This window comes from Engystomops pustulosus, chromosome 3 (assembly GCF_040894005.1).
Source record: "Engystomops pustulosus chromosome 3, aEngPut4.maternal, whole genome shotgun sequence".
NCBI lineage: Eukaryota > Metazoa > Chordata > Amphibia > Anura > Leptodactylidae > Engystomops > Engystomops pustulosus.
The window spans coordinates 40,496,276-40,517,530 of record NC_092413.1 but is presented as its reverse complement, the minus strand read 5'-3'; the positions used below and the strand labels follow the sequence as shown (position 1 = coordinate 40,517,530).

Below are 21,255 nucleotides of genomic sequence, written 5' to 3'. Positions count from 1 at the left end.
GATGATGCTGAGCTGAGTGTGTATCTGGATGGATGATGCAGAGCTGAGTGTGTATCTGGATGGATGATGCAGAGCTGAGTGTGTATCTGGATGGATGATGCAGAGCTGAGTGTGTATCTGGATGGGTGATGCAGAGCTGAGTGTAATTCTTTTCTTTTGTTTGTTTTTATTTAGTTCCATGCTAACTAAAACAAAAAAAAAGTTACAAAAAACTATTATGTAGCCATAATGTAAATTTATTTTATTACAGAACCTGGAAATGTTATATCAATACTTATTTCCTCTGAATTTCTAAAGATGGATTCATTAGTAAGTATGCAAAGGCCTGGTGTCCTCTAACTTTACTGTGCAGCTAATGACTTGGCAGAGATTGAAGAGGAGTAAGAGGTCAATATGTGGAGAAAGAAACCTCTTATAAAATTATATTGACGCTGTAAAATGCATATTATTACAGTAACTCAGACAGAAAATACAAATTTAAGGGATATTAGCCACTTAAAGGGAACCTGTCAGACTAACCCGCACTAACTAAACATATCTTTGACAACTGCTATTATACAGCAGTACAAATATCCCTATATTGTTTCTCCCCATGCCTGGAAGGTCCCATAAAAATCTTCGTAAAATTGACTCACAAACTATGCAAATGACTCTGCAAACATATTTATGTTCTTCCAGTTCAGCCGCACCTCCAGCTTCCTGATTCATAAGTTGTCCTTTTTCTTCATCCAAGTGAACTTGGCTCTGCTGCATTATTACCCCCCTACCTAATTAATGAGAGAGACACTGACAGCAGGCTGTGTGTGATGTAGAAAAGAAATCATCATCCCTCATTCCCCCTCCCCAAAGAATTCTCTGTAATGCGTTATACACATAGTCAATATCACTCTCATGAACATGAATATGCTGGGGTCATTTAAATAGATGGTGAGTCAACAAACACACTGTGAAGCTTTACAGACATGGGGAGTAACAATATAGGGATAGTTGTACTGCTGTATAATAGCAGTTTTCAATGTTATGTTTTGTTAGCATGGATTATTTAACTGACAGGTTCCCATCAACCACAGTTCTTACAGAAAGTTCTTATTACTGAAGAGGAGTTCGGTAGTATCACATGTGTATTGTGTGGATGAGGAAAACGGACATCCACTCACTGTTTATATGCAATTAGTTGATGTGTATTGTCCATAGCTTTATATGTGCAATATAAATCATTCTATAACTTCACCTTAAGGGTGCTGTCACACAGTGCGTTCTTGGACCGTTTTTAAACACACTGCAAACGCATGCGTTTTTGTAGTTTTACCACGCGTTTGGCTGGTTTGAATCTGTTTTTCTTCATTTCTGGCAGTGTAAGCCGCTGTGAAACTAATTAAAACCAGCCAAACAGTTGGTAAACATCCAAAAACCTTTGCGTTTTTAGTGCTTTTAAAAATGTCCCAATAACACACTGTTTGACAGCACCCTTACTACTGAATGCTACATGCTGTTGAAATGAACAGGTTTGACATGGGGAAAGTATATAAAGATACACCACTGCACAACCACAAGCTGTGCTTCAGTGGATCTAATCCTCCATCTCACAATCTGATATTAATGAGAAATCCTAAAGAAATGTCATCAGTATCTTGAGCCTGGAAAACCTCAACAAGGTCCCCATACACATTAGGTAACTTTCAGATTAACAATCATTTGTCTAGCAGCTATCTTTCCCCATTCTCTCATACAATTGATATGCAGAGAGTGAATAATGAATGGAGAGAGACAGTGTCATAGTGATTTTCTAGCAAAAAAATTTTTCCCATATCAAAATATTTTAGCATCTGTATTCCAACTTGTCCCATCTCCCCCAACATCTGCCATGAGATTGGAAGACCCAATCCATATTGGATGGCCGGCAGCCCTCTAAATCAGCGGATTAAGCCTATCTGATGTGTATATGTTCCCCTAGTTTATTAATTATTTTAACCCAAGCATTTTGTATTTCATTTTAATTCATACAATACTATTGAGATGGCTGGAACTGCCGACCTGAGGGAAACTTGACTTCAATTACAGTTCATAGTATCATAGTTTATACGGTTGAAAAAAGACACATGTCCATCAAGTTCAACCAAGAAAGGGAAGGGATTGGATGAGGAAGGGATTAAAGGGAAGCAATTCTATATAACGTAACCTCAATGTTATTTAGGTGTAAAAAGGCATCTAGACCCTTTTTGAAGCTCTCTACTGTCCCTGCTGTGACCAGTGCCTGAGGCAGGCTATTCCACAGATTAACAGTCTACACAGAGTTGTATGCATTCACATGTAGTGAGCTCTCCCGGGTCTTAGTTGATTTTTATTTTTTCTTTAGGTGGAAGAATGCATTCACTACTGTCATAAGAACATGAGCGCCATTGTAGCCACCCCATGCAATATGAATTGCATCAATGCAAACCTCTTAACCAGGATTACAGATCTCTTCACACACAATGAAGCTGATGACATAAAAGATAAGAAGGACAAGTTTAAGAGGTAAATAAAAAAGAAAGATGCATAAGATACCTGAGATTGCCTGATACAGTAAATTAGATGCAGAGATGAGTTGTAATTAAATCTTATTCAGTTGTTTAAAGGATGTCAGGACTCTAAGGCCCCTTATACACTGGCGAGTGTGATCAGCCCCTTACACACAGTGGGGCTCTTTTACTAAGGGTCGCGTAGCTCACTTTCGTTGGACTGTGCATCTTTTTTGGGGATTACATGGCTGGTCAGGTATTTAACAAGTTCCTATGGTGGGATTTTGGCTCACACAATAGTTTTTTGGCGCAGCTGTGCTAGCTTACATGCACCACGAAAAAGAAGGTGAACTCCGGCGGACCTGAGCAGGGAAGCAACACATGCAGGATATCAGGCGCGTGATCTTAGTGAATCGTGACACAGTGCATTATTGTCGGACAATGCACTTTTGGTGAACTCCAGCGGATGGCTAAGTAAATGAGCCCCAGTGTGTGTGCTACCTGGAACCTCAGGCCTGAACGCTGACAACCGGAACTGAAATCAAAGCCTACAGGGGCGTGCACTGGACCAACCAATGGAAACGCATGCTTTCAGTAACAAGCATCCGGTGTCTCGTATTGTCTAAATGCGAGACACCGGGTGCTGGTTACCGATCGCATGCATTTCCATGATACCGCATATGCGATATGGCTTTGACGCGCCCCCGTGAGCTTTGAATCCAGTTCTAAACTGAGTCTACGACAAACTTTTCCCGATGCTCGAGTGCTCGTATCGAATAACGAACCCCATTGAAGTCAATGGGAGACTCGAGCATTTTTCACTGAAGAACACTGAAGAACACATTGCAGATGTTTTCACTGCAAGAACACATTGAAAGAACACAGTGAAGAACACATTGCAGATGTTTTCACTGATAAAACACATTGAAAGAACACAGTGAAGAACACATTGCAGATATTTCTGTACATCTGCAATGTGTTCTTCACACATATTGTTCTTCACATACTATTGTGAAGAACACCTTTCGGCACGTGTGTCTTCGGATAAGTTAGCAGTTGTACGGAATATCTGCAATGTGTTCTTCACTATGTTCTTTCAATGTATTCTTCACTTAAATGATCCTGTGTTCACTATTTTCATTGTTTTCTTCACTGTGTTTTCTTAAGTAAATGCTTGATCTTAGTGAATCGTGACACAGTGCATTATTGTCGGACAATGCACTTTTGGTGAATTCCAGCGGATGGCTAAGTAAATGAGCCCCAGTGTGTGTGCTACCTGGAACCTCGGGCCTGAACGCTGACAACCGGAACTGAACTGTCACTCTTCACTTCCTGTTGCTCAGCATTCTTGCCGGATGTTCCAGGCAGCACAAGCTGTTCTAGCGCATCACACTCACTAGTGTTTAAGAGGCCTTAGAGAAAGCCTGTGATTTTCTGTTCCTGTGGGAGAATTAAAGGAAATCTACCATTGGGAAACTACTTTCTTTAAAATAAACCTTAATCCAATTTTATGCTAATTAATTCCAGAGGCTACTGGGGGTGTGCAGTAGCCTCAGGGAGTTCGGGGGGGGCCGCAAGCTACTCCACGCCACCAGTACCAACTTCAGAGCCACCTACCCATTTGTCCTTGCGTTCTTGTTGCTTGTGTCCCACACCAAGCGAGCTCTGCACAAGCGCTGTAGCTTCTGTTCTGCTGCCGCGTCTGCTGGTCGTGAGCTCTGCACATGTGAATTAGCGCATATACATCTGCCACCAGTACGACAGAAGTGTGCAGAGCTCACAACCAGCAAGCGCATCTCCGGCAGCGGAACAAGAGCTACAGCGCGTGTGCAGAGGGGTTGTCCACTTTGAGCACATTCCAACTAATAATTGATATTGTTTGTGTAATGGAAAGTTCTAAAATTTTCCAATATTCTGTGTGTCAATTTTTCATGGTTTTCTAGATCTCTGCTTGTTGTAATGCAACAGGAATTTTCATTGTTCACTTCCTGTAGATAAAAATTGGTCCATGGTCATGTGATGTCACACAGGTGCATGGCTCTGATTACTCTCTGTGATATGACGAGTATTGCACCTGTGTGACATCAATTGACCAGAGACCTGTTTTTATCCACAGGAAGTAAACAACAAAGCTTCAAATAGAATGACTAGAGAGAGATCTAGAACAACTTTGTTACACAAACAATATTAAATATTTATTATAATGTGCTTAAAATGGACAACCCCTTTAATACAATCTACCTTTTTTAAGTAGTACAGACGGTCCCCTACTTAAGAACACCCGACTTACATACGACCCCTAGTTACAAACAGACCCCTTGATGATGGTAATTTACTGTACTTTAGCCCTAGGCTACAATGATCAGCTGTAACAGTTATCACTGGTGTCTGTAATGAAGCTTTATTGTTAATCCTGGTTTTTATGACAACCCAACATTTTTAAAATACAATTGTCACAGAGACCAAAATTATTTTGGTTGGGGTTTCAATTATAAAATATACAGTTCCCACTAACATACAAATTCAACTTAAGAACAAATCTACAGAATCTTGTACGTAACTCTACAGAATCTTGTACGTAACCCGGGCACTGCCTGTATATGGCATAAGTTGGTGCCAGTGCTTGTACTATACTAATAATACTTCCAATAGGGCGCTACATTATAACCCAAGCCTTAAGGTTGCGGTCACACATGCTACGTTGACTCCATTTAGAAACGAAATCAAAGCCTACAGGGGCGTGCACTGGACCAACCAATGGAAACGCATGCTTTCAGTAACAAGCATCCGGTGTCTCGTATTGTCTAAATGCGAGACACCGGGTGCTGGTTACCGATCGCATGCATTTCCATGATACTGCATATGCGATATGGCTTTGACGCGCCCCCGTGAGCTTTGAATCCAGTTCTAAACTGAGTCTACGACAAACTTTTCCCGATGCTCGAGTGCTCGTATCGAATAACGAACCCCATTGAAGTCAATGGGAGACTCGAGCATTTTTCACTGAAGAACACATTGCAGATGTTTTCACTGCAAGAACACATTGAAAGAACACAGTGAAGAACACATTGCAGATGTTTGCAGATGTTTTCACTGATAAAACACATTGAAAGAACACAGTGAAGAACACATTGCAGATATTTCTGTACATCTGCTAACTTATCCGAAGACACGCGTGCCGAACGGTGTTCTTCACAATAGTATGTGAAGAACAATATGTGTGAAGAACACATTGCAGAAGTTTCCATACATCTGCAATGTGTTCTTCACACATATTGTTCTTCACATACTATTGTGAAGAACACATTTCGGCACGTGTGTCTTCGGATAAGTTAGCAGTTGTACGGAATATCTGCAATGTGTTCTTCACTATGTTCTTTCAATGTATTCTTCACTTAAATGATCCTGTGTTCACTATTTTCATTGTTTTCTTCACTGTGTTTTCTTAAGTACACGTCCGAGCAACGAGCCGTTTCGAGTACGCTAACGCTTGAACGAGCATCAAGCTCGGACGAGTATACTCGCTCATCTCTACTTACAACCTATTTCCCACTTCTTTTCCCCTTTCATATAATTCCCTGCATAGAGATAGGATTTGGGCATACTTTTACACATACTTTTACACATTTATACATTTATATAAACTGAAATAAAATATTTTGCCACTAAACTACTTTCTTCGTGAAAAAATAAATGCCGACATTCAGACATGCAAAATGTTTGTGCTGAAAAAGCACCACTTGGCTTATACTCGAAAATATATAGAAAAAAAATAAAGTCAGTACTGACCCCGGCGTCGTCTTTTCCCCACAGCACGTCCTCAGTGTTCCTGGCCCGGCACATGCACGTCTATGCAATCTGCCGCACACAAACTATGACGCGTCAGTCAGTGGCGTCATAGTTTGTGTGCCAGCAGATCACATCTGTCGCCACGGCCAGGAACCTGAGGAGGTGCTGCCTGGGGCTCAGCGCCGGATTGTGATTACTGAATTTATTTTTTTTAAGGGCACTCTGCTTGACATTACATTAATGGGGGCACTCTGCTGGACATTATATCAATGAGGGCACTCTGCTAGACATTACCTTAATGGGGCACTCTGGACATTATAGTAATGGGGGCACTCTGCTGGACATTACATTAATGGGGGCACTCTGATGGACATTATATCAATGAGGGCACTCTGCTAGACATTACATTAATGGGGGGCACTCTGCTGGACATTACATTAATGGGGGGCACTCTGCTGGACATTACATTAATGGGGGGCACTCTGCTGGACATTACATTAATGGTGGGCACTCTGCTGGACATTACATTAATGGTGGGCACTCTGATGGGCATTACATTAATGGGGGTAGTCTGCTGGGCATTACATTAATGGGGGCAGTCTGCTGGGCATTACATTAATGGGGGCAGTCTGCTGGGCATTACATTAATGGGGGCACTGCTGGGCATTACATTAATGGGGGCAGTCTTCTGGACATTACATTAATGGGGGCACTCTGATGGACATTATATCAATGAGGGCACTCTGCTGGACATTACATTAATGGTGGGCACTCTGATGGGCATTACATTAATGGGGGCACTCTGCTGGGCATTACATTAATGGGGGCACTCTGATGGGCATTGCATTAATGGGGGCAGTCTGCTGGGCATTACATTAATGGGGGCAGTCTGCTGGGCATTACATTAATGGGGGCACTGCTGGGCATTACATTAATGGGGGAACTGCTGGGCATTACATTAATGGGGGCAGTCTTCTGGACATTACATTAATGGGGGCACTCTGATGGACATTATATCAATGAGGGCACTCTGCTGGACATTATATCAATGAGGGCACTCTGCTGGACATTACATTAATGGTGGGCACTCTGCTGGACATTACATTAATGGTGGGCACTCTGATGGGCATTACATTAATGGGGGCACTCTGATGGGCATTACATTAATGGGGGCACTCTGCTGGGCATTACATTAATGGGGGCAGTCTGCTGGGCATTACATTAATGGGGGCACTCTGCTGGGCATTACATTAATGGGGGCAGTCTTCTGGACATTACATTAATGGGGGCACTCTGATGGACATTATATCAATGAGGGCACTCTGCTAGACATTACATTAATGGGGGCACTCTGCTGGACATTATAGTAATGGGGGCACTCTGCTGGACATTATAGTAATGGGGGCACTCTGCTGGACATTATAGTAATGGGGGCACTCTGCTGGACATTATAGTAATGGGGGCACTCTGCTGGACATGATGGTAATGGGGGCACTCTGCTGGACATTTTATTATTTGGGGGCCTGCTATGGACATTTTATTAGAGAGTAGCGGCTGCATTTCCTACCCTAGGCTTATTCTTGAGTCAATACATTTTCTCAGTTTTTTGTGGTAACCCTGCTTATACTCGGGTATATACGGTAACTTTATTTTACAGCAAAATCTTCAGCAAGAAAATTGAAAGACTGTTTGATCCAGAATATGAAAATCCAGATTCTCCGGCCAATGCTGCGACACTATACAGGTAATACCTGCGTATAATACAACTTACGTATCTAATAAATGTTGATGAGTCGCTGTGTAGACTGACTGTGTAAATATTAACTTTCAGATGCTGTTTGTGTAAAAAGCTGCTGACTAAGGACGTTGAGCAGAAGATTGCCTGTCTGCCTGGTAAAATCAACATTGACCAGTATGGAAATATTGTTTACTTTCACATAAGGTACATTAATTTTAGACTCGGCGTGGAAATATTTAATATTAAAATAAGTGACATTTGAGATATGGCTCATAACAGACCTGATACAGACCTCATCCCCGACTTGTCAGCTCCGCTGCTCATGTAATGAATAGGGATTCGGATGAAGCAAAGCATCTGATCTTTATTGCAAATTTCCTCTGACCTTTTCTCTGTGTTTTAGAGGTCAATTGTCTCCTCCAGTCAAGCTCACTGGGTTATTTGACATTTTGAGAGCGTATTTTTCCATTTGCATTGTATAATTTCCATTTTAGTTTATAACACATTGGGGGGGGGGGGGATTTATCAATGTCTCCCAGGTTCTGTCAGTTTAGTGGATGAAAACCCTTGGTCTAACCTCTGCGCAACAATTTTTGGTGCACGGGACATTTAAATAGATCACGCCTCTTTAGGCCAAGCCACAGCTCTTTTCCAAAGGCCACGCCCCTCAGTCGGACAAGTCGGAAAATGGCTAAAAGCAGGTCTAAAAAGCCTTGATACATGTGGTGTAAGGCTTTTCACACTGTGTTTATGGCGCAAAACCACCAGAATTGTGGCGCAAGTGCGTTAATACATTCCCCCCCATTATCTATTTCAATTGGTAGATTTCCTTAAACGTCCTGAAATCACCCTTCAAAATCAAGCATAATAAATCAGGGCCTCTTACTCATAGATCCTGGTACTGTGACTTTCATAATCGTCTTATATTTGTTATCCATGGCCTCCTTCTAAAATCTACTTTTATAATTATGTCAATGAGCCTTCACAGCTAAGCACAGTGGGGGTCATTTACTAAGGGCCCGATTCGCGTTTTCCCGACGTGTTACCCGAATATTTCCGATTTGCGCCGTTTCTCCCTGATTTGCCCCAGGATTTTGGCGCACGCGATCGGATTGTGGCGCATCGCCGCTGGCATGCACGCGACGGAAATGGGGGGGCATGGCTGAACAAAAACCCGACGGATTCGGAAAAACTGCCACATTTAAAACAAAAAATCTGTCGCGGAGCTTGCACTTACCTTCACTCAGCCCGAGCCGGTAAACTTCAGCGCGTTCCGATGCTTTTCAGCGCAACCTGGTGGACGGCGGAGGAACTACCTTAATAAATCCCGGCCGGACCCGAATCCAGCGCAGAGAACACGCCGCTGGATCGCGAATGGACCGGGTAAGTAAATCTGCCCCAGTATATCTTTCCCTGCACTTTCTGCTGCTAGATTACACAGGCAGAGGGAAGGGGGAGCTAGCAAGGGGTTGTATGAAACATGTACTACTCATTGTAACAGCCTGTAAATTGGCAGCATGGAGCGGCTCTGGTTACACCCCAGAGCCCTTCAGCATAATTTTAAAAATTGATTTTGGACGGAAGGAGGCCATGGATAACAAATATAAGACGATTACCACAGTAACGGTTCCTGAATCTAGGAGTAGGTGTCCTGGGTTATCATGCTTAGTTTAGACGGTAGATTTTCTTTAAATTGCATGACATGACCTGATATAAATTAACTTGATTAAAAGATAAGTGGACAAAGGATAAGTAACAGAGTGCTGGGGATCCAAACACTAGTACTTCCAGTCCCAGTGGCTAGATCCACAGAAATCTATAGCTGATCCCTTACTGTAAATCGGGGATAAGTTAGCTTCATTATACAACTCACGCCTCCTGAGATGTCTGTTTCAGTAAACATTGCTGTTCTCCATTGAATAATTATTCTGGGTCATGTTTTCTCATCAGATGGGCCAAATCCATCAGTTATAAGAAAAAATTATTTTTTTTTATATACATGCTGAAATATTTTTGGCATTTTTCTTCCCATGTTAGCAGGGGATGCTCTGCTGACAATATGCAGTCTTTATGGGGACCAAACATTGATGAGCATTGTATGTCCATATGCAGTTTGCATTAAAGGGATCGTCCATTTTCAGCCAATAATTGATTTTATTTGTGCAATGAAAAATTATACAATTTTTTCAATATAATTTCTGTGTCAATTTTACACCGTTTTCTAGATCTCTGCTTGCTGTGATCCTATAGGTAGCTTCATTGTTTGCTTCCTGTGGATAAAAATAAGGAAATAAACAATGCAGCCACCTACAGGAACACAGCAAGCAGAGATCTAGCAAACAGCAGGCAACTTTGAACAGTGTAAAATGCCTATAATTTTACTTGTTATATTATTGTTAAATGAGTTCTTTGCAGCCTAGACAATACATATTTGCAGTGTTACATAGTTACCATATCATTGAACATGTCTTACTAGTGTCTTAAAAACTTTCTTTGGTTGAAATGAAATTTACAGGGACAAAACCTGGGATGTTCATGAATATCTGACAAGTTTATTTGAGGAGCTGAAGTCCTGGCGAGACGTTTATTGGCGTTTGTGGGGCACTATAAATTGGCTACACTGCTCCAGGTGTAAGCAGGTGAGTGGTAGTATGTTATCGAGTTGGCCGTCCTTGTGAACTAGTCTCCATGCAGCTGGACCTTCACTCATATTTTATGCCTCAATGTCAACATGACATGTTTGTAGTAAGCAGCACGCACTCATTTCTACTCCACTAAATATTTAGCAACTTGTGGATTCAATGTGGATAAACGTGAATAAATGTTATACCCCTTAGACTGTAAGCTCTTGTGTCACTCCCTCATCCTCATAGACTGTAAGCTCTTGTGTCACTCCCTCATCCTCATGGACTGTAAGCTCTTGTGTCACTCCCTCATCCTCATAGACTGTAAGCTCTTGTGTCACTCCCTCATCCTCATGGACTGTAAGCTCTTGTGTCACCCCCTCATCCTCATAGACTGTAAGCTCTTGTGTCAGCCCCTTTATCCTCATAGACTGTAAGCTCTTGTGTCAGCCCCTCATCCTCATAGACTGTAAGCTCTTGTGTCACCCCCTCATCCCCATAGTCTGTAAGCTCATGTCACCCCCTCATCCTCATAGACTGTAAGCTCTTGTGTCAGCCCCTCATCCTCATAGACTGTAAGCTCTTGTGTCACCTCCTCATAGACTGTAAGCTCTTGTGTCACTCCCTCATCCTCATGGACTGTAAGCTCTTGTGTCACTCCCTCATCCTCATGGACTGTAAGCTCTTGTGTCACTCCCTCATCCTCATGGACTGTAAGCTCTTGTGTCACCTCCTCATCCTCATGGACTGTAAGCTCTTGTGTCACCACCTCATCCTCATAGACTGTAAGCTCTTGTGTCACCTCCTCATAGACTGTAAGCTCTTGTGTCACCACCTCATCCTCATAGACTGTAACCTATTGTTGTCACCCCCTCATCCCCATAGTCTGTAAGCTCTTGTGTCACCCCCTCATCCTCATAGACTGTAAGCTCTTGTGTCTCCCCCTCATCCTCATAGTCTCTAAGCTCTTGTGAGCAGGGCCCTCACTCCTATTGCTCCATATGACTGTCTGTACTATGTAGTGTAGTATTTATTTGTACATGCCCCCTATGATTTGTAAAGCGCTACGGAATATGATGGAGCTATATAAATAAAGATTCTTTTTCTTATTATTGTTATTATTATTATAGTTGTTTCGAAAAAAGTGAGTTTCCTACAGTGTTGTTCTGACTATTAGCATGCTGTAGAACGGAAAGAGCTGAAAAGAAGGATTATAAAGTTTTTACTTCGCAGTTTATTGATCATACAATTTATATTTTTAGAACACCCCTCTGATAATTTACATGACCCATCCTAGACCGTCTCCACAATATTACATTTCCAATGTTCTCTTTGGTAAATAGCACTTATCGCCAATATACAAGTCTAATTCCAGATCTCATTTTATTGCCACTTCTCAATTTAGCTCTTTTTATTTTCAGACTTTCCTGTTGAATGAATTATCCCATTGTCAGTATCATCCTGAGCCGGCTTTGTATCCTGGCGATTCCCCGGGCACTGGAGTCTACCCCTGCTGTAACCAAAAAGTCCTCCGGTTTGACCCTGCACAGCTTCCAAAGGTTAGAAATGTCACTGACAACTGCAGTGTATTCTTCCCATGATGCAAGGTGCTCAATACTTGCACACAGACCATGTAAATTCAACTGTGAAATACAGCAGTCACTTATAACATTGCAGGACATTTTTTTTAGGCTGCATTAATATCTTGTTATTGCCCTGTGTTGTAGGAAAATGTAGAATGGACTTTGTACATGTCCTTACAACACAGGGCTAGGATGTATCCCACTGTATGCTCATACATTGTGAAATACCATCCTCGTCTTCCCCCTCCCCATTGGAAGCACAAGGAGGAGTGAATATCAACAGCAGCCAGTGATTAATTAGCTGCTGCTCATTTTCAGGGTGTTTCCCTACGTGATGTAACTGTACTTGTATGGATAGTTACATCATTGTGGACCTATCTAAGCAATAGGTTCAGCGGAGGACGGGGGTGGATGCAGTAGTGATGCATCCGTCCCCCTTAGGTTATTATAGCCTCTGCTGAACGTACACATCACTCTGCTGCAGGAAGCAGGATGGAAAGAAGTAGCTTGCTGTGACTCTCCATCATGTGTATCCTGCAGGATAGGAAGTATACAGTACAGACAAAAGGATGCCCCTGTCTGCCCGTATATGTCTATGGATACGTTTGGTGCATACGCTGGAAGCTTTCCTGTCGTTTACGCTGAACGTATACATAAAGCAAGGTGTGATTGTAGCCTTAGTAGCTCCTTAGAATTCATGACTTTACAGGTTAGTAAAAATAAAGGTAATGTATCAAAATACAGCATTTTACTTAAATCGCTTTACATTTATTGAGTTGCTAGTGTGAATACAATGAGAAAATTCTTTGATTGCCTCATAATGAAGGGACTGGTATTTAATACTGGTATATATGAGTATTATATTTGGAGAATATGGATGATATAAGAGTGGATTTCCTTTGTTGTCATCTTTTTTTTTGCTTACCAGGGTTGTAAGGTCAGAGACCATGTTATTGGGATACCTGGAGGAGGAGATGCACCAAACACTTCTTCCATGGACTTACTGAGTGACCTCTTACAAAGAAGGGATATCATAGTCGTGCCTTTTTCTAAAGACTCAAATGGGTAAATAATTTTGACTGATACATTAAAGGGATTCTGTCATCACTTTGTAAAACTGCAGATGTTGTTGGGTATTGTCCCTGGAGTCCTGTGTGACCACACCTATATGTGTTTTACTTGTAGTTGTCAGGATTTGAACCGGCGTCCTTTTGCCTTACTAGAAGGTTCTCTACCACTGTGCTATGTAGCCTGATTGTTTTATACCTGCCTTTTGTTGCTGGTGTTTCTGCATTACCTGTAGGGGTCTTTGGATCACAGCTGTGTTAGTTTGTATTATCCTATCAGGAGGGGCCAGGCTACATTTATAGTTGGTTTTGTCATTCAGTATTTGCTAAGTAATGTCTTGTCTGCAGCTTATCCCTTGCTCTGTTCTGTAGGAACATCTATACTTGCTAGTAACTTTGACTGTGGTGAGAGATTTTGTGAAGTTTGTCTATTCTCTTGTATTCACTCACCACTTTCCTGTCTGTTCCCCTTTGTGTTTATTTAATACTGCGTGCCTTGTGGTCATGCTTTGGTTGTTGCCCTTAATTCCGGTCCTCCCTATTGCCCTCCTTCCTGTATTCAGTCTCGTTGTGTGTTTGTGTGCATGCTGGGATTGCTACCCGATAAGTTTTACTTGCAGCAATCGTTTTGTTAGCGGGGCCCAAATTTAGTACACCAGATCCTAGTATCCTTTAGTCCTTTTCCCTACTTTCTGGAAAGGTCTTTGTGTTCAGAGCGAGAGATGTTGTCGGGTCCGAGGCTAGCCTGGGTAAGCTGACCATCTCCCACAGGAAGGGACTATCTTAGTCTTGGAGTAAGGGACAGTTTTCCCTTCCCTGCTTGCTGCTCTCTTTACACGGTTTTCTGCTCCCTTGTAAACCGTGACTGTAGCAATAGGACAGTGAAATAAAAATAGTTATTCTAGGACTGCACACCTCTCGCACACATGTGCTCCAAGTCCAGCTACAATTCTTTAATATAAATACATTTTTTACAATCCTGCTTCTACTAATACTGCATACCAAGTTATGCTTACACAGATCTCAAGGGCTAATACCTAATACTGTCTGGTCAAAACTGCTAATCTCTTTCCTTTTATTATCACAAATTTTATTATCACAAATATTGTTAGAGTGGCTTATACAGTGTTGTGCTTCTACACAGGGACTCTGGGATAAGCCTGAGTCAGGATAAAAGCCTGGAATGCGATGTCCTAATAGAGCCAAGCGCTGCATGTGCACAGAAGACGGGGGAGATCAGTGCTGTGAGTCTAGTATTGTACATGCATGTAACACATAACCAGCGCTCACAGAACAGTAGTATAATCACTAGTGTAATCTGCAAAATGTATATTCCTTGATAATAATAGATTCATAAAAAAAAATATGTTTTATAGACAGTTATTCTATACTTTAAAGAAAATCTACCATCAAAATCAAGCATGGATAAACCAGGGACACTTACTCATAAATCCAAGCACACTGACTGTGGTAATCTTCTTATATTTGTCTTCCATTGCCTCCTTCCTTCTAAAATACACTTTTAATATTATGCTAATGAGCCTGAGGGGCTCTAGGGGTTGTTGCCAGAGCCCTTCAGTGATATCTTTTCACAGGCTGTTACAATGAGCAGAACGTGTCCCCTGCTCTCTCCCTCCTCCCTCTGTCTGTGTAATCTAGCAGCAGCATAAAGTGCAGGGGAAGAGGAGACTTGATCAGCTCATTGTAACAGCCTGTGAAACTACATGACTGAGGAGCCTTGGATACACCACCCAGAGCCCCTTGGGCTCATTAACATAATTTTAAAAGTTTATTTTAGAAGGAAGGAGGCCATGGATAACAAAAAGATATTACAGATTATCACAGCCACATTGGTCCAAAATCCAAAAATCTGAAATTGCAAAGCCACCAGTGCTCCATTCACAAAGGGACTTTCTGTCCTATGTCCTGGTGATCACTAGGGGTCCCAACGTTCAGACCCCCAGCGTTCTGTATTTTATCTCCTATCCTGTGAATAGATGATAAGTTACTTTAAGACCCAAAATAGGATAAAGAATATTGTGACCATTATCTGCTTTGCATTAAATGGTAAATTGCTCCTATATGCAATAATTCTCATTTTCCCTTCTCTAATGCCTGTTACTTCTCTGTCTTCTCTTCTCTTGTCTTTCTCTTTCTTTCTCTGTCCTTTTGCTGGGTTAGTTTCTTTCATTAAAAAACTTCAGTCTGCAGCTGGTAAGTAGAAAAGACAAATTTGCCATTTTCCCCACTTTCATATACCCTATTAGTGATTTGAAGGTTAAAAGATGGGTCCAGTGTTCAAGCGCTTTATGTCTTCACCAAATCGATTTCACAAAGCAAAACATGAATATTATTTCCAGGTTTCTCAACAGTTTATAGCTCATCTCTGAGAATTCCCTAAAAGATATGTCTTTAATTTACAAACCCTGTCTGTTTCTGCTTATATAAACCCTATATCTAAAGCCTCTGGCATTACTAGATTGTCCCTGCTTGGAAAGACAACTGTCCTTAAAGGGCATCTGTTACCAGGATAAAAAACTGTATGCAAATGAGCCTGAGGGGCTCCAGGCTTCATTAACACCCCTCAGGCCCATCCTGGTGGTAGATGTCCTTTAAAGAGAACCTGTCATGCAAATTAACCCACCCAAAATACAGAAGGGGTGTGTCCTGCTCAGCCGACACCTCATATCTACACCTCCTCATATCCCATGCCTCTTCTCAGCATGTCATGTGACCAGAGTGATGTAATCTAAGGTCCTTTACCCAGTTACGTTTGCAACTTCTACCCCATGTATGTATCTGATCACATGGCAGTTTCACGGCATGATCACAGTAGCCTCCATGGTTATCTACTCTTCTCCTTGTCTCCATGGAGGCTGCTGTGATTTCATGTGATCAGATACATACATGGGGTAGACTGTGCAAATGTAACAGCACCTTAGATGACATCACCCTGTTCACATGACATGAAGTATCCAATGGTGTAACAGCGCTCTCTTAATGTTCCACATAGCAACATGTTCTGTAGCAATGAGACCTGTCAATCAGAAGCAAGGAGGCAGGGCAGTGCAGGGAACCCATTAAATATGCAGGGCTTCACTGAACTCACTTGAGGTGATTTGCAAATAAGTTTACAAACTGATTTTTATGTCTGCAAGCTTAAACAGAGAACCATTTAGGGATAAGGGCAATAGGTAACATATGATAAAGTTGATTTATGGGGATGTAAGGGAAACATTTTTTAACTAGAAGAAGGGGGTCAGTTAATAGGGCTCTATGGGAACCTGTCACTAGCTGCATTTGTGAAAATGTGGTGACAGGTTCCCTTTTAAAATGGTAATGCTTATCAGGCTCTCTACTGTCAAGTTGGGTGGTCCATTTATCATATATACATGTGGAATCAGGGCCGCCACTAGGAATTTTGGGGCCCCTGATTGGAAGATTTTTGTGTCTTCCCCCCCCCCCCCCCCTAACCGGCGTCCATTCCCACATGATACATAACATTGTAGACTCTTTTGACAGGACCCTACTCTACTGCACGTGCCCACTCAGTATATGGACAGCCCCCCACTGTCAACGCCCTGTCAATCCCCCCTCCCATCATTAATGAAAAGTCCATAGCAGGGCACTCTTGAAAATAAAAAAAATCTATACTCACCTACGGCATCTTCTCCCCAGGCCCCGTGGCTTCATCTTCTCCTCTTCCGGCCCGAACGCATACACCATGCCACTGAAATGTCGTGGCCACGTGACATCATAGTGTAAGGGCCTGCGCGCCGCATATGACATCACGCGGCCGCGACACCGCCAGTTGATATTGTATGTACCCACGCAGGAAGAGGTGAAGACAGAGCTTTGGGCTGGGAATAAAAGGCCAAAAGGTGAGTGTAGATTAGATTATTTTTTATTTTTTTTAAGACTGATGGCGGTTCTTCGTATAGGGCCAGGGTATGGGCCCATACCATATGAAGATCTGCCATTGGAAGAAGTGCAGCACTGTGGCAGCTTTAGAGACAGGTCTGACAGTGCTGTGGCGCCCTTGGGCCCCTCTTTTGGTTGGAAGACGGGGAAAGGGGGCCCCTTGAACACATGCCCCACTAGACCCCCATAATGGCAGCTCTGTGCGGAAGATATACTATGTGAAAAGCTGTGACAACAACAAGATGATATTTAGTGAAGTTCCACTATTAGTTTTGTAAGCATTAAGAACTTGTATAAGGACAAGGTTTACTAGCAGCTACATTACTAACATCTGTTAATAGCATGAAACTAGAAATTATATATATATATATATTAGGTTCATTTTTCTACTTTGCCCTATATTAGAAGCAACAATCACTTCTCTCAGAAGACGATGACTATACTACCGGGTCTGAGGTGACAGAAGATGAGGTTGGAGATGAAGAAGAGGTATTGAAAAAACCAGGTATGTTTCTGTCTTTTATCACTCACTTGTATGTGTAAAGCCAATGCACTGTTAATAACAAAGCATAACATGTAATATATACTTCTACGTCTCAACTGTAATAGTTGTGCATTATAGAAGTCTAACATTGTCTATAGATTATCCAAAATCCCTGTATATCCAAACACTACATGGAGCACCTCTGCACCTCAACCACAAATAATATCATCCTATAATCTCTCTCCATGGATTTCCAACATAGGATATTCCTGAATATTATCTGGATACATTCTTTTCATGTAATAGTAAACATAACTCTCCACTGTCTTTGGACCCTCAATTATATATTCTAAACACTTCCTACCCAAATTAATATTTAGCCCTCAGGACATCAATATTTATGACCTCAGGATATACTCTGTATGGCAACGGTTTTCGGTAATGCATCTCAGCCCCATTCATTTGAGTGGGTTCAAGCTACAACCATGCCATGTGACAATGACTGTCCTGTTACAGACCAGGGAAGCTGATTAGTGGAGGGGAGTGGATTTTAGACTTAACATTTCAAATTTTCATCAGCACAGGGTTTAACCCGTCTTTCTTTTAACAAATATCTGATTTCTCATTAACAGGAAGAAAAGAAAAACCAAAGAAGTTCCATAGATATCCAAAAAAACACACGTCTTCACCAAGTATTCATAAAAAAGAGAGACCCCAGGAAAAGGTAAATATCTAGCCTGCACTATTCATATTCTTGTGTTTATAGTGATAACATATTTAACATTTCTTTACAGGGATTGTCACCATTGAGTTATTGTTCCTAGTGGTCCAATAAACAGAATCCTAGAAACAAGATGACTGTCCTTGGATACGACCACCCCCTGAACTCTGGCAACAGTGGCCAGAAATGCACTGTTGAGCCAGTCGACCACCTGGATTCGGGGTTCACTACCATAAGACAGATACAGGACATGCAATAACTCGCGGGCCATTATATGCGCAAAAACAATTTGTTTCTTTGTGCGATCACTCCAGTAGGTGGTTGTATCCAAAGACGGCAATCTAATTTCTAAGGGACCATAAGACTACATTAATTGGAAATAATCTTCATGCATGTATGTATATCGCAGATGAATTAAATATAATACCAATGCCAAAATGAGAACACCTCTCTAAGTTATTTAGGAATTTTACAAAAAAAGATGATTTAAATAAGGAGCCAGAAGAAGAGATACAGTTTTAATAATCTTTATATAGCCCCATCATATTCAGCAGCACTTTACAGATCATGGGGTACATACACAGACAAAAAATGCATTACAATAATAATTTTAATACACTAGTCATCAGGTGGGCATTGTCACCCAAATGGCTTTTGTTCTAAGGTGGAAACATATGCTATCAAAAGTGTCCTTTTTGCCCACAATGCACTCCTTTGCCCACAATGCTCCTTCTTGTATTGATGTTAGTCTTCTTCAGTTTTCATTCGTGTTAGGCTGCATTCACACACATGTATGGGGGACGTATATACGGCCGATGTGTATATACGTCCGATATACATCCCCCATACACCTCTATGGGATGACGGCATCGTACGGGAGCGGTAAGGTGCAGCACACGTGCGGCACCGTACCGCTCCATAGCCCGTAGAAAGATAGGACATGTCCTATCTTTTCCCGTATTACAGTGCGGTGGCCCATATGTGCCTATGGAGATGGGCGGGGGTGAGCAGCGCTCACCTCCTCCTTCTCTCCCCGCACGCTGCCGTGTGCCGACATGCTATGGTGTGGCGGGCCTCGGCAGTGTGCATGTAGCCTTAATAGTTCATCCCATTTAAAGGGAAACTGTCAGTAGAAATGAACATAATAAACCGCAGTGACCAGTATGTTGTGAAGCAGCTAAAAATCTTTAAGATAATGCTCCGTACCCCCTCACCATTACAGCACATCCTGGGAAAGTGGGGTCCGCCCCCAGGTACAGGAAACTCAATCTTTAAATCTTTACACCTCCTCCACACCCTCAGTGTGATTTCCTGCCCCTGTGGGAGACCCGCCGCGAACCTCAGTGAGGTTCTCCGTTTACCTCGTCAGAGCAAGGGGTTATAGGGAGTCGCCAGTGACCGTCAGTCAGGCTGTGGGCTGTCCACGTTATAGGCCATCTAGGCCCGGAGACCGGGAGCCTGGATACCACAGTGCAAGCAGTGAAAGTCTGGGAGCGTGCGGTAATTACTGATTTCAGTGGGGTGATGTTATTCAGAAAGTCAATTTTGAAGTGAAATGTAAAATGGTTGTAGAAGGTCAAGAAGGTGGAGAGTTTAGCACTGAAGTCAAGCTCTCTCCACCTCAGAACACCCCCTTTACTGTCATTGAGATCATTCCTGCATCAGTAGAGACAGATAGTGATGGAGTCCTGGGTTCTAATCCCACCCAGGTCAACATCTGCAAAGAGTTTGTATGTTCTCTTCGTATTTGTGTGGGTTTCCTCCCACACTCCAAAACATACTCGTAGGTTGTTTAGATTGTGAGCCCCATTGGGGACAGGGACCAATTTGCCATGCTTTGTGCAGCGCTGTGTAACTTGTAGGCGCTATATAAATAAAGAATTATTAATATTATTGTCTTGGATGTCATGGCATGAAATACAGTAGAGGAACTATTCTGGGATGAGTAGAGCTTGACTTTAGTATTAAAGTATCTGCCCCCCTGACTTTATACAAAAAATTTACATCTCCCTTCAAAGTAGATTTTCTGGATGATGCCACTACTTTGGGACATGAAAGAAATCTGATCCGGAAGGTTTTAATCTTCTTAACAACATGTTAGTTGTGATTTATTTGGTCAATTTCTGCTGACAGGTTACCTTTAAATAAGGCAATGTGCTGCCAACCAACAATGATAATTTAAGCCGAGCCTTAAAGCCGCGGTTATCTTAAGTGGATTGTTCCTGTGCTGGACATGTTTACTTGGGGAAGTAATCCAGAACAAATATATGGATGAATGTTCAATTGATTATCATCCATTGTAGGATAAAGGAAACATCTAGGCAACAAAGGATCTTTGATAGCAGAAGTCAATCTCAGGTCTGGTAGACTTTGTAGGTTCTAATATGTTAGAAATAATGGCACAGTAGAGATCATGTAGGACAGCTATCAGTCAAAACTTAAAGTGTTCCTTCCATTAAGATAAGTTTTGCAGACATCAGTCACCTGAAGTACACTGGAGGAAATGGATGACTTGTAATCTTCATTTTCCAGCATCTTACATCCCTTCAGTCTGTATCTGTAGATGGCCATCTTCTTTACAATGGTGGGTGGAGACCTAGCTGCTGTGACTCCTGCCCCTCCCCTCTGCATAGATCTTATATGTAGTGAGTTTTTGTCTTCTTACCAGCAAGATGAAATCCAGCTGAAAAAAGCAAATCAAAAGGGAAGGAGGGAGGATGTTATGAGCCAAAGTAAGCAGAGAAAGAGGCATTTTACAGCGTGTTACAGCATTTCTTGTATTCACTTGTATTATTGATTTATGCAAAGTTTGAGGAAAAGTTACTGA

General features: G+C 42.0%; 1 protein-coding gene across 3 annotated transcripts in view; it reads left to right on the top strand.

Moving 5' to 3' along the window:
- SANBR (SANT and BTB domain regulator of CSR) overlaps positions 1–21,255 on the top strand; it is a 35,741-nt gene that overhangs the window by 11,837 nt on the left and 2,649 nt on the right. For 2 of the 3 annotated variants that reach the window (XM_072140574.1, XM_072140573.1), the window contains exons 7-17: positions 251–309; positions 2,357–2,517; positions 7,948–8,034; positions 8,122–8,232; positions 10,544–10,667; positions 12,074–12,211; positions 13,164–13,300; positions 14,447–14,546; positions 15,484–15,516; positions 17,629–17,728; positions 18,340–18,431. In XM_072140574.1, coding sequence (XP_071996675.1) covers positions 251–309; positions 2,357–2,517; positions 7,948–8,034; positions 8,122–8,232; positions 10,544–10,667; positions 12,074–12,211; positions 13,164–13,300; positions 14,447–14,546; positions 15,484–15,516; positions 17,629–17,728; positions 18,340–18,431 — 1,142 coding nt within the window. The remainder of the gene's footprint in view (positions 1–250; positions 310–2,356; positions 2,518–7,947; positions 8,035–8,121; positions 8,233–10,543; positions 10,668–12,073; positions 12,212–13,163; positions 13,301–14,446; positions 14,547–15,483; positions 15,517–17,628; positions 17,729–18,339; positions 18,432–21,255) is intronic. The other variant, XM_072140575.1, reaches the window with a different exon arrangement.